At 39.0% G+C, this 14,802-nt stretch overlaps 1 protein-coding gene across 3 annotated transcripts in view; it reads left to right on the top strand.

Moving 5' to 3' along the window:
* The window catches only part of ITPR2 (inositol 1,4,5-trisphosphate receptor type 2), a 563,379-nt gene that overhangs the window by 299,592 nt on the left and 248,985 nt on the right, over window positions 1–14,802 (top strand). For all 3 annotated transcript variants that reach the window (XM_043881798.1, XM_043881799.1, XM_043881800.1), the window contains 3 exons: window positions 317–507; window positions 5,932–6,074; window positions 11,694–11,802. In XM_043881798.1, the coding sequence (XP_043737733.1) occupies window positions 317–507; window positions 5,932–6,074; window positions 11,694–11,802 (443 nt within the window). The remainder of the gene's footprint in view (window positions 1–316; window positions 508–5,931; window positions 6,075–11,693; window positions 11,803–14,802) is intronic.

The raw sequence follows: 14,802 nt of genomic DNA, 5'->3' as shown, positions 1-14,802 counted from the left end.
CCCCATTTTATTGAGATATACTAGGCATATAATATTGTCATTGATGTATGTATATATTATGAAATGATTACTACAATAAATTAACAATCATCTCACAGTCATAATTTTTTTCTTATAATGGGAACATTTAAGATCTCCTCTCAAGAACTTTCAAATATATGCTATAGTATGGCTAACTATAATCACCATGCTTTACATTACATATCAGAATTTGTCTAATTTTTTCCTTTATATTTGTTCGATCTTAATTGTTTTGATACCATGCAAGTAACTTTAGTCAAATTAAGAGGAAAGTGTTTAAATCTTTCTTTTTCAGCAAAGAATCGCGGAATTGCCATTCCAGTGGATTTGGACAGCCAAGTGAATACTCTTTTCATGAAGAGTCATTCAAATATGGTGCAGAGAGCGGCCATGGGCTGGAGACTATCAGCTCGCTCTGGACCACGCTTTAAGGAAGCTCTTGGAGGGCCTTCTTGGGATTACAGAAATATTATTGAAAAGTTACAGGTACAATAAGAGCATGAAATGACATTAATATTTTCTAAATTATAATTTAAAATATGTGGCTATATAAATTGTGATTAAAAATATCAAATTCTAGTTGGGGACCAGGCTTGTTTACAAGGTCCAACCAACACTATCTTTTTTAAAACATTGCTTCCAGATAGAAGTTGTTGGGAGTCTTTTTCTTTTTTTCTTTTTGGGTAGGTATTATTTAATTGTTCTGACAGTAAGGTAATGGGTCTTAATATCAAAATAATAACTGTGATACATTTGGTGGAATAATTTACTATGAAGACCCATGTAATAAATATTTCACAACCTTGCTTCAGTTCATGTCTCAATATCCTTTTATATTTCTTTGATGAGAATGGTGTGAGCACCTTTACTCCCAAATTATTTGCATAGTATCCCACTCCTGTGTTTGGCCTGGACATTCTGGGACACTGAGTAAAGAGAGGCATTGTATTCTATCTGGACTGCCATCATGAAATACCACAGACTGGGTGGTTTAACCGACAGAAGTTTCTTTCTCACAGCTCTGGAGCTAGAAATCCAAGATCAAGGTGTTGGCAGGTTTGTATTCTTCTGAGGTCTCACTCCTTGGCTTGCAGGTGGCATGCTCATCACCGTGTCCTCATATGGTCTTCCCTCTGTGCACATACACTTCTCTGTCCTAATTGCTTCTTACACGGACACTGGTCATTTTGAAGTAGCGTCCATCCATATGAATTCATTTTACTTGAATTACCTCTGTAAAGGCCCTGACTCCAAATACAGTCACATTCTGAAGCGTCGGTGTGTATGTGCTGTGTGCTCAGCCGCTCAGTCGTGTCCGTCTTTGCGGCCCCATGGGCTGTAGCCCTGCCAGGCTCCTCTGCACATGGAATTTCCCAGGCAAGAATACTGGAGTGGGTTACCATTCCCTTCTCCAGGGGATCTTCCTGGCACAGGGATTGAACCCATGTCTCTTGCATCTCCTGCATTGTCAGGTGGATTTTTTTTTTTTAACCACTAATGCCATTGGGAAGCCTCAAAGCACCAGGATTAGGGCTTTATCATATGAGTTTTGAGAGGGACATAATTTGGCCCATAGGAGATACCTTCCCACTCACATAATCAGTGAAAGATTTCATGGCACAAACTGGAGTATGGCTTGAGGAAAGTTTTTGGCATGGAGAATGATCAGAACATGAACTGGAATAAATATTACAAGGTAATGAGTAGATTACTTGGTGAAGATTCAGAGTTTTAGTAGATGAATGTAGTCTCCCCTGTTTGACACAACTAGAGAAAGCCCGTGGACAGCAATGAAGACCCAGCACAGCCAAAAATAACTAACTAAATAAATAAAATTATAAAAAAAAAATGAAGGCAGGGTCAGCAGACCTGGTGGTTCTCAGATGGAGATAGAGAGGGAGCATGAGGGACATTGAAGAGGCATGATGATTGGAAACTAGGTGACATTATAGACCCTGGACTGTCGGAAGGAGAGAATACAGTAGAAGGATGTTGGCTATGCTCATTGAACACACAGTGAATTAGATTTGTTGGCTACTGAAAGTATTGGAAGGTAGGTCTATATTTGGAGGTAGTAGTTGGTTGGTATTGCTAAAAGAGAAAGTATAGTGATAGGGAAAACAAAGAACATGTTTTTAGGCTGCCAGAAGTTGCAGAATGGCCAAATAAAATTTTAGATGGAAAAAAGGCACAGTCAGAAAGGAGGCAAGCAGGTTCATGAGAGACAGAGGAGCAGACATTTCAGGGGAGAGATGGTCATGTCAATCAGCATAGAGAGGGCATGCTTTCAACTTATTTCAGCATAGTCAGTGGCATTCATTGGATAAATATATATTTGATGAATACTCTGTACCGGCTACTGTGTTAAGTACTGGAGATAGAGCCATGAGGTCTGTGTCCTCATGGAAAATGCATTGTAACCCATTAAGTAAATGATATAATGTTAGGTAATTAAAACTTCAATGAATAAATCATGATAACAGTATGATGGACTCACTGGGAGAGTGATCCTGTAGTGAGGGAGCGCTTCTCCACTGAGGAGACGTTGACATCCAAATGAGGAGGAAGAGTCTATTCAGAGAGAGCTTTGTGAGAAAGGAAGAGTAAATGCAATGATGCTTTGGCAGGAATGAAGTTGGGGATTTGAAAAACCAAGAGAAGCCCATTGGGGCAGATGTGAGCAAAGGAAGAGAGTCTTATGAAATAAGGAGCCAAATCGTGTAGAGACTGTCATGCATAATAGTGTTTGGCTTTATTCTAAATGTGATGGAAAATCACTGGGGATTTTTAGCAGAGAATAGGCATGACTTGGTTTACCTTTAAAAAAACACTGTGGATTTAGAGTGGTGAATTGACTATCGGGTCCAGACAGAAGCAGTGAGTCTAGTTCATTAGCTATTGCATTAATTCAGGTAAAAGGTAATGGGGGCTTGGCTTAAGGGGGTAGAGATAGCAATGAAGATAATAAATTTTGGATACAGTTGGTCCTAGAGCCATTGGGGCTTGGTAGATGGATGGGTGAGTTGTGGGATGTTGGAAAGAGAAATCAAGGATTAGCCTTGGTATAATATGATTAGATCATTTGCTAAGGCAAGGAAGAATGGGAGAGTTGGAATCAAGAGATTCTGTATGGAGAATCTTAAGACATGGCTATGTCAGTTATCTGTATGGATGTGTCAAACAGACTGATGGATGTATGAGTCTGGGGTGGTTTAGAAAGATATCAATGCAGGAAATATAAATGTGGGAATTTTCAGCATACATATGATGTCAAAACCATGCAGTTTCATGAGGTTCCTCACAAGAAACTTAGATATAGAAGAGAAAGGACCAGGAAATTGGTAAAGGAGTAGTCAGGACACAGGTGGAAGATTAGGAAAAATCTGATGTTACAGAACCAAGAGTAGAAAGTGTTTGACGAATCAGGAACAGTGTGTAGAATGCCTAGGTAAGATGAGGACAGAAAAGTAACCACTGAATTTAGCAACATGGTGATGATTGCAGCTAAGTGGTATTCAATGATTACTAACATTAAGGAGTGGCCAGTACATGTTAGAGGCTGATTTTTCTTTTTTTTTTTTAGTTTTTTTAGCCATTTTAAAAATGAAGTATAGTTAATTCGGAGGGTAGTGAGAGCTTCCCTTGGGGCTCAGACAGTAAAGAATCCACCTGCAATGCAGGAGAACCGGTTTCCATCCCTGGGTCAGGAAGATCCCCTGGAGAAGGTAATGGCAACCCAACCCACCCCAGTATTCTTGCCTGGAGAGTTCCATGGACAGAGGGGTCTGTTGGACTACAGTCCATGGGGTCCCAAAGAACTGGACATGACTAAGCAACTACTTCACATAGTTAATTTGCAGTGTTGTATTAGCTTCAGGTGTACATCAGTGATCATTTTTCAGATTATTTTCCATTATAGGTTATTACAAAACATTGTAGAGGCTCTTGTATGTATTTACTTTTAATCATCACAGCAAGCCTATGTAATTGCTAGTATCATTATCCTGGGTTTTCACATTGGGGAAACAATGAATCAAAGAGATTATATGGTTGACCCATGATAGAAATAGGAGATGAAGACTCACATCATAGATGCCTGGACACAATTTGTTTAGAGAATAAAATGAAGTCTAGAGATAATCTGAAACAGAGGTATGTTTTAGTGATGTTTTCTTAACTACAGTAACTGTGGTCACATTTGATAACCATATTCTCTTCCCGCCTTTGTACAATATCTAGTTTCCGTTTATGTGATTTTTTTTTCCCTCCCCGGTAGTCTCTCTCAACTATTATGAGGAATTTCTCAGAAAACTTATTTAGTAATTGAAGGGGAAATGATCACTTTTTCTAAAAGGGAAGGAAAGAGTTAAACAAGAGTTAACTCCTGAAATCTAGTCATAAAAAATCAGGAGACTACCAGGAAGAAAATAACTTAAAAACATATGCTGAGAGTAACAATCAGCAATTGGCAGTCAGTTTTCTGCTTAATAGAATAAAGCCACAGTTATGGGCAAATAAACTATTGCTTTATGTGAGTGTTGTTTTTTTTTTTCCCAGTTTGTTTTCTTAGTTAATTTTAAAACAAAAAGGGGAGGCTTTCATCATTAAATAATGCTCAGTAAATTATCATTGCTTATAGTTAATTTAAGAAGCATGTCAGTTGACTGCTTTCAGCTATAATTAACAGCTAAAAGTGGCTTAAATAATAAACAAAATATATCTTTTCACACGCAAGGAATCTGAAACTAGGGCTCTTCCTGAGGTGTTTAATTCAGTAGCTCCATTGGTCGGGGTTCCAACCACCATTAGTCTGTTGACTTTCAGCTTAAGGCTGGTCTTCGAAGGTCCTTTGAGGGCTGCCTTGTATTTTGAATTTTCACACTCTGAGGCTATCTTAGAAGCCATAGATAGTTTCTAAAGAATCTGCCCTGCCCACTCCCCAGCTCCATACACACCCTCACACTCAGCAGACTTCACTTGATGTCTTATTGGCCAGGACTGTGTCACAGAATCACGCCTAACCAGTTGTTGGCAGGGGAAATGGAATGACCATGACTGGCTTAAACCAATCAACCTTGACTCTAGGGGAGGCGGGCAGGAGAGAAGCTCCCTGACAGTGTTCCCGGAGATTCTGTTAGCAAGGAAAAGGATGAGGAAAGGCTACTGGTAGATGATCAATAGCATCCATCAAAAAGTATAATTTGAAATACTACTAAATGTCATAGAACCGTTGTATAGTACTAATGCTGCTTCAGGTAATATATCAGGGAATTTCCCCCACTGGAAAAAACGGTCAGTTCCAGGTGACCAGTGACACCCGTGAAGTCTTTTTTAGCTGTTCCTGGAGCATACTCTAACTCCAATTTGAGGAATACCTGCACTGTCTGTAGGCTTCCCTGGTAGCTCAGTTGGAAAAGAATCTGCCTGCAGTGCAGGAGACCCAGGTTCGATTCCTGGGTCTGGAAGATCCACTGGAGAAGGGAACGGCTACCTATTCCAGTGTTCTGGCCTGGAGAATTCCATGGACTGTTTAGTCCACAGGGTCGCAAAGAGTTGGACATGACAGAGACTTTCACTTTCACTTTTGCACTATCTGTATTACAGTCCTAGACACTGTGGTGCTTGTAGCAGTGGCTTTACTGACTTTTCGTCTTTCCTGTATATTCTTAGAAATCTATAGCTACCCACTCCTCCTTTAGCACATAAATGATTAAGGAGATCCAGGAAGTATTCAGACAGAAAGCCAGCCTGTGCTTAAAGCACACGTATCCAGTGCTTTGGGAAGTAGGATGCCTCTTCTCTGAAAGTCCCACACCTCATTTGTGGTTAGTATTCATAAGCTTGTCATATTTTTAAAGGATGAAATCTGAGTCAGGTCTTCACATGTCTTCTCTTGTGTTTATTCCTTAGGATGTAGTGGCCTCCTTGGAGCAACAGTTCAGCCCAATGATGCAGGCTGAATTCTCAGTGTTGGTGGATGTGCTGTACAGCCCAGAACTGCTGTTTCCTGAGGGAAGCGATGCGAGAATAAGATGTGGTGCTTTCATGTCGAAGTAAGTGGTACAGCCAAGATGCCGCAGGTGCTGCCGCCCAGAGCCTACCTCTGACACCCCTGCTTTCTGACGCTGCTGGTGCCTCATGACCGTCCACAGAGCATGTGAAGCGTCTAAAACCCCTGCAAACGTACTTCCAAAATCATTAGTGTGATTCAGTGGAAAGTTTGTTTTGGTGATTTTCAGGTTATCATATTTATTAACATTTACTGAAGATGAAATATATCATTGGGCACAAAATATCACATAAAAGAATATCTTGGTTCTGAGTCCTTTCTGTAGCTATATGGTGTGAACTTTTAAAAGATTTCAGTTTAAGGCCACTGATTTTCTTTAAGAGAAAGAGGAAGGAAAGGGAACTAGCATTTATTGAGTTCTTACTCTGTGGGCTATTATCCTGTGGGTGCTTACCCATGTTATCTAATCTGCACAAATGCTCTGAGAGATTGGGCCACATTTTAGAGATGAGAAAACTGAGGCCCAGGTGTTAAGTCTCGACCCGGCACTCAGCCATGCTGCCTTGATGAGGCTCATCTAAAGCTCTTTCATTTATGTATTTCTCTTAGCATTTTTGTGGTATTGTCAGGTCTATTGCAGTGGATGTGTTTATCCTAGAATATTTTCATTTTAATGGTAAAGGAGCAGTTCTCAAGGCAATATAAGCAGTTGTGAGAGAAAGTTTTGGGTGGCTCCAGAAAGATGCATCTTAGTGTTGAGGACCCTTCACTGAATAATTTGTGCAAGTAATCACATGTTGACTCAAGATGGCAAGGCAGAGGTACATGGTCTCCTTGGGGAGAGAATCTGGATGAAGGGTCAGAAGAAGCTGCAACCCCCTTGACCATTATTTGTCACAGCCTCTTCTGTATGGTTGAGAGTATGGCTGAAATGGTCTCAAAGCCGCCTCTATTGACTGTGACATAGTAAGGCAGAAATTGAAGGATGAGGGGACACAGGAAGTGTGTTTCTTTCTTTTACCAGTTAAAGTTGGGATTTGGGGAGAGAAAACGAGGTATGGGGTGAGAAGAAGCGACTACAGGGGTCATGTTGAAGAGCAGGTGGAGTTTCTACATTATGGCCAGAATCAGGAATTCTTGACTCTTGATCACTGTATCTTAAGAAGCCTGGGAAGAATGGGCTTGTCTGGGCACTAACCAGCCTTCTTATAAGCATTTTTAAATGAAGAGGTCTAGAGTGTCTGTAAAACTGCTGACTGTGGAAGCCACTGGAAAAAAAAAAAAAAGTAGAGATGTTGTCTAGTATAAAAATAGGGTCTTTGACAAATATACTTTATCTCCTATGAATATGTATCAATGTATATATAACATAGGTTAAAAAGTAGGCAATAAACCTGAGAATTTTATCCCCAGGATATTCATATGATGCTATAGCTGTATCCCAGAGCCTTGATGGTCTAAACAAGTGATTGGCAAACTCTGGCCCACAGGCCATTGATAATTTTTGCAACTAAAGTTTTATTGAAACACAACCACACAGATTCATTTACGTGTTGTCATCAGTGACTACTTTCATACTATTACAGCTGAACTGACTAGTGGCCTAGTCTGCATGGCTTCCAGAACCTAAGCTATTTATGGTTCTGCCCTTTAGAAAAAGAGTTTGCTGATTCAGTGTCAAGAATTAGTGTCAACATGATAACTATACATGGTTATTAATATGAAAGTTTAAATTCATTACGACACAGATAAAATGCTTAGTCTCTCAGTCGACATTTGCCACATGTTAAGTACTCAGTAGCCCTAGGTAGCTACTGGCCAACAACTAAGACAGCACAGTTATAGAACATTTCAACGATCTCAAAGAAAATTCTGGTCTAGAACTTAAGGATATAGGTGTGTGAGAAGGTGATGTAAAGTAACTCAAAATGTCAAGAAAATATTGACCTGTGCTGAAGATGAAGCAAGTCTGTTGCAATATTAGGTAAATTCAAAGGAGAGAAGCAGAGTGACATGATAGTGAGAATGTATCACAGGTCCTACATTCGGGTGGAGGAAGAAAAAATCACACATAGTTTAGTGGTTAGAGAAAGGATTTTTATGCAGTTGTATGTGAGTGATTGTAGCATGGCTTGAGGCTCGGGGATATCTGTTTACTTCTTCCATAATTCTGGGAGGAGCCAAGAATTTTATTTGCAAGGGTATCTATTACAATAAAATTAGAATCCAACATCGTTAATTGCTGTAGGTCTTAAGTGGGGCTTCTGACATCCTCAGATGAATTGAATTATTGGGACTTGTTGAGTCAGATGGGTCTGCTGGAGAATGTCAGGGCTAACCCCCAAGAAAGGACCAGATTTCACATTAGTCACATGCAGTGAGAGAGAAGAGAATAGGTCACTGTGAGTATTGGCTTTTATGGTGGTTGCATGTAGTTCATTCATATCCACACTTACTCCTCCCTTATGAAGGAGAAGCTTAATGTTTCCCATATTATGGGATGTAACTTATGAAGAGGAAACCATTGATTTGTAAAAAAGAATTGGGAAAGAATATAAAATATCAGCATGCATCTCATATAGAAAAAACTTTTTGTGATCATTATATAAATACACTCACATTCATGTATTTGTATGATGAATTGTTTTGTGAAACTTACTCTTTACTTAGATACAGAAAAAATTTGAAAGCCAAATGATCTAATTCAAGCAAACATTATTTGATAGATGAACACTTTGTATAAATCCCAAGCAAGTGTTCATTTTTTCCCACCAATATTTTCAAATGGTTAGTGAATTAAATATTTTATCTAAAGAAGAGTTAAAGAAAATAGAAATAGCCTAAGAGAGAAAAATGTCAAACGAAATTTAGTGTCCACCAAATGATTTTCATGAGCTTCCCTGGTAGCTCAGCTGGTAAAGAATCCGCCTGCAATGTAGGAGACCCTGGTTTAATTCCTGGGTTGGGAAGATCCCCTGGAAAACAGATAGGCTACCCACTCCAGTATTCTTGGGCTTCCCGGGTGGCTCAGATGGTAAAGAATTTGCCCACAATGCAGGCAGGATACCTGAGTTCGATCCCTGGTTCGGGAAGATCCCCCGGAGGAGGACATGGCAACCCATTCCAGTATTCTTGCCCGGAGAATCCCCATGAACAGAGGATCCTGCCAGGCTACAGTCCATGGGGTCATAAAGAGTCGGACATGACTGAGCAGCTAAGGACAGCACAGTCTGTAAAAAAAAGACTGAATAACTGTCTTCCAGAGAGGCAGGTTTTTGTTTCTTGCCAGAACTTTTGACCAACAAATGTACCTGACCACATGGACACATAGCACCCTGTCCAAATGTAACATGTCTAAGAGGAAATCACTTGTCCTTCCCAACATGAAATAGGTGTCATTTAAAACTATCATTGCCCATCTACTAACCCAACTCATACATTTCAGGCATCTGTGATCTCCCTTCCTTCTGTTTTTCCACTTCCTGTATGCCATTGTTTGCCAGGTCATGGCTGTTTTATTTCTGTATTGCTTCTTAGGCCTTTTCCCCATCGTGTGCCCTGTTCATCTCTTACTGTTCTCATGCTTCCATGCCCTTGTTCCCACTGCCATCTTTTTAACAGGTAGGCAGGATCATACAGCTCCTTTAACACAGTGGTTCTCTATTTTCTATAAATTCCAGACTCTTTAGCATAATATTCCCAGTTCTTTCTTTTCAGACTGCACTTTTTACACTCTCCTTTTCCATGTCTTTAACTGTCAGCTGGCAGTTAGAGTGTACTTATTTCCTGGACATGACATCAGCTTTTCTGTGTCTGCCCTTTTTTTCATTCCCTTTGAAATCACTTCTCTCCACTGTTTCCTGCCAGGTGAAATCTTCATAGTTAAATGTTACATTGTTTCTGAAACCTTCTCTGGTGAGCCCTAGGCAGCTCCCCTACAAAATGTAATGGCTTCTTTGTCCAATTTATGGCTTTTGCCTTTCTCTCTGCTCTAACTTCGTATAAGACACAGCTGTGTATAACTTAGGACTCCCTTCATCAGTGAAGGGATGTCCTGTCTCCACAGAGTGGTGCTTCAAAATTTTGACTCTGAGGTCAGGTTCAATTCAGTTCAGTTCAGTCACTCAGTCATGTCCGACTCCTTGTGAACCCATGGACTGCAGCACGCCAGGCTTCCCTGTCCATCACCAACTCCAGAGCTTGCACAAACTCATGTCCATTGAGTCAGTGATTCCATCCAACCATCTCATCCTCTGTTGTCCCCTTCACCTCCTGCCTTCAATCTTTCCCAGCATCGGGGTCTTTTCCAATGAGTCAGTTCTTTGCATCAGGTGGCCAAAGTATCGGTGTTTCAGCTTTAGCATCAGTCCTTCCAATGAATATTCAGGACTGATTTCCTTTAGGATGGACTGATTTGATCTCCTTTCAGTCCAGGGGACTCTCAAAAGTCTTCTCCAACACCACAGTTCAAATGCATCAATTCTTTGGTGCTCAGCTTTCTTTATAGTCCAGCTCTCACATCCATACATGACTACTGGAAGTCAGATAGACTCGGTCTATTTCCAGACCCCACAACTTAACAATTGTATAACCAGAGGCAAGTTGCTTTACCTCTTTGGGTCTCTGTTTTCTCATTAGCAAAATTAGCCTGTTAATAGAACCTAACATATGACTTTGGCTTGCTGTGAGGATAAGTGGAGAAAATTCATGGAAAGTGCTCATACCTCATGCTGACACTTAATAAGCTCTGACTAGCCTCTATCTAGTGAAAGCTCACTTTTCCTTGGGGCTCTGTCCCACAGGATTCCCGTTATGTCACTGAAATCAGATCATTCCATTATATTCTACATGGTTTTGTTTTTTTTCTAGGAGGACATATCTCATGGGGTTGTTTTGAGAACCAGCTTTTTAACAACATGAGCTGTATGTGCTAAGCTGTAAATTCTGATTCTCAGCATCTTATTTGATTCTGAGTTCTTGGAGATGTTATATAACTGTGACCTCAAATATTTCTCTTGACAGAACTCCGCTGCAGAGGTCACCACTGTAAAATTAATTAGAATCTTTGCCCAAATTATAGCAAAAATAGTAAATGGATAGACTATCTTGAATTTACTTTTTTTTTTTGCTTCTAATCACAAAAACTGCCAATTTATACCAAGCCCTAGCAGTGAAAAATAGCAGTTATTATTAATGGAAACTGGAAAGCATCCCATTAATGCTAAGGCTCCAATGTTGTATGCTGCTATTATATAGTTAATATGATATACTACATGGAAAATAATATAGTATGGCACAATATAATAAAGTGTACTATATTGCAAATATTCATATTTCTTTCCTAATAAACTTGTTTTAGTTCACATGATAGACTTGAAGATAATCATTGTTTCATTGGTCTCTTTAGAGTATTGTATCCCACTAAAAGTATGTTACCTGAATAAACTTGAGAAGCACTGGGGTATACTGACTATAAAGCAGAAGTTTTATAATACAAAGTTTATAAGCTGGAGTATAATTTTAAAATTTTGATGACATGTATCTAGTTTACTTTGTACTCTAAAATAATGGTGTGATTATTTTTTCCCTCTGGTATATGATGCTATTATATTAGCTTAAAGAGAAATTACTGTCCTGTTAAGGCTTAATGTTTTGTTTTAAGGTTGATTAACCATACAAAGAAACTGATGGAAAAAGAAGAAAAATTGTGCATTAAAATTCTTCAGACTTTACGAGAAATGCTAGAGAAGAAAGACAGCTTTGTGGAAGAGGTATTTAAAATTTCTTCTTGCTATTTGAAAATAAAATATAATTTCTAGAGTACTATAATGAATAAATTACAATAGGCTATTATTATATGATTGTCTGTATTACATATTAATAGTGTGTGTACTTTGAGTTTTTATGTTATTCATCTCTTAATGTTTACTTTTGATTTGAGAAGTAACTAAGATTAGAATGGCTCAAGTATTTGGTTTATTTGTTGTTATTATATTTTGTCATGAATATGTATACTTTTCTCATATACTGTTAATGGACCAAATGATCTTTTTTAAGCATTATTAAGGTTTTGTACAAAGTTCTGCTGTGAATTTAAATGGTCTGTGCATTTTGGAATATGTTGATTTTTCATTGTACATATATGTTCATGTCATTTTCTATAATATTATGCCCAGTATTATAAAATAATACTTTTTTAAATAAATGGAACTGTAAGTTTCTATTCTTAACTATGCTAAATGTTGCACAGATGATTTTCAGGGAATATCAACTTATAGATAATAATTGTCAGTCTGTTATTAAAAATGACAGCTCAGGTGCTCATTAAGAGATAGCTGGCAGCATGTTTAATACCCAAGGTGATACACTTAAATATAAAATATAAATCTAATGTAGGTTTTTTTTAGCTAACCACCTTTACTATTTACTTTCAGGTATCAAACATAATTTGTAACATGCTCCTTAATAATTTTTTGTTCTGTTTCTGTAAATATTAATTATCTGGTATGTTTAAAAATGGAAAGATTTTATTTTTATTTATGTATATGCTATCTAATTCCAAAAAGATTGTAGTGGTAGATTTTTTCTTAACATATTTTGGTAGAAAAGAATTGCAGTGGAGTCTTGGCTATTAATAGAAGGGGGGATAGCTTCAAAATACAACATTTGAATCAGTTGTTTGCTTCAGTAGTCAAAATGACTTCTGCATTGCATTAGTTCTCATCATCCTTTAAACTATATTTGGGAAACATTAATAAAATACAGGTGGTCAATACAGTTTTAATAAATGTTGCTATAGCATAGGACTCAAGAAATATGCTTATAAGTTTGAGTATACGGTATGTTCTTAAAAACGGTACATAGAGTTCCTTGGGACTTTTTGTTTCTTTCTCCTTTGGTTCTCCAAACTATTGCTGTAGATTGTTTGATATTGGCTGAAGTATCAGATCCTAAGGTAGAAAAAATGAGGTCATATGAATTTTTTACAGACGAGTGAAGTTTATGATAACAGTTAGTTGTGCTTAATGGAAGATATGTGATAAGCCTTCAATTTTATATAGTAGATGATTATTGAATTACTATAAAGGAAACTAGGAAAGAAATCAGGCAAGATTTTACTGTGACTAGTCAGGAGAATTTCAGCACATCTCCCAAACCACTGTAAAATCATTCATGCTGCTATCTGGGTCTCCTCTACACTCCTAGGGCCATGACTAACTCGTTCAGGCTTTCATCTTCTCTTGTCTAGAAAACACCAGTGCCCAGTTCCCTGAGACCTCCTTGAAGGGAGGCAGGGCTGCTGTTTTCGGAGCTCCAAGGAACGTTTCCCATCAAGTATGATGTGAATGGGCCCCCAGGACACGGTCCTCAGGGAAGGGGTCAGCTGAGGCTCTTTAGGCTCATTCACTCGGGCAGCTCACACACATTGTGAGCAACCGTTAAGTGCGGCCCAGTGTCTGGGCACGGGGAGATGGAGACCCATGGCCCAGCTTACTAATGGCCACCACGGAGTGCATTTCACATGCTTCTGGGGGCCTGTCAGCGTCTGCGGCGATCACGAGAGCCTTTCGGGAACCTTCAGGGGCTCTGCGCTGCCTGGGTGTTACGGGACCCCCTCTGCCTTTCCCCCCACCTTCCTCATCATTAGCCTCCAGCAGCCTGTCCTACTCAGGGGGCCTGCAGTGTCCTCAGGCTTTTTCAGCACTGAGCCTTCCCAGTATGGAATTGGGATTGTTAAAATACAAAGAAGCCTCAATACCCCCAGTGTTATCTTTGTGAAGGAGCTAATGAGGAATACTTATCAACTGTTTTTGCCACAAGTGATACTTTCTCAATAGAATTAACAAAATACTATGTGCTTCTCTTTTTTTTAATTAATTTATTTTTTATTGAAGGATAATTGCTTTAAGAACTTTGTTGTTTTCTGTCAAACCTCAACATGAATCAGCCACAGGTATACATATATCCCCTCCCTTCTGAACCTCCCTCCCATCTCCCTCCACATCCCACCCCTTTAGGGTGATACAGAGCCCCTGTTTGAATTTCCTGAGCCAGACAGAAAATTCCTGTTGGCTGTCTATTTTACATATGGTAATTAAGTTTCCATGTTACTCTTTCCATACATCTCACCCTCTCCTCCCCTCTCTCCATGTCCATAAGTCTATTCTCTATGTCTGTTTCTCCATTGTTGCCTTGTAAATAAATTCTTCAGTACCATTTTTCTAGATTCTGTATATATGCATTAGAATATGATATTTATCTTTCTCTTTCTGACTTACTTCACTCTGTATAATAGGTTCTAGGTTCATCCACCTCATTAGAACTGACTCAAATGCATTTCTTTTTATGGCTGAGTAATATGTGTATATGTGTAAATGTACCACAACTTCTTTATCCATTCATCTGTCAATGGACATCTAGGTTGCTTCCATAGTGCCTCTCTTTGTATCTGGGTATTTAGATTGTAAATACCTGGGTATTTAGTATCCTTTGGTATCCATTATTATCCACTGTATCTGGGTATTTGGTCCAAGCTCATTGGTTTATAGATGCTGTCACTGAGACCCAGAGGGGTAGTGATTTACCCAAGGTCACACAGCAGGGCCAAAACCAGAACCAGCCAAAACCAGGGCTCCTTCCGCTCTGCCTAATCTTATTTATCAGATCACAGACAACTTTTACAAATGATGTATATCACTATTAGGAAAGATTAGTATATTTTGTCCAACATGTTTGAGGAGCTGGATTTTAAGTCATAAGCAGACAGAATA

Source organism: Cervus elaphus, chromosome 22 (assembly GCF_910594005.1).
Source record: "Cervus elaphus chromosome 22, mCerEla1.1, whole genome shotgun sequence".
Classification (NCBI taxonomy): Eukaryota; Metazoa; Chordata; class Mammalia; order Artiodactyla; family Cervidae; genus Cervus; species Cervus elaphus.
This window is presented reverse-complemented; position numbering and strand designations above follow the sequence as displayed.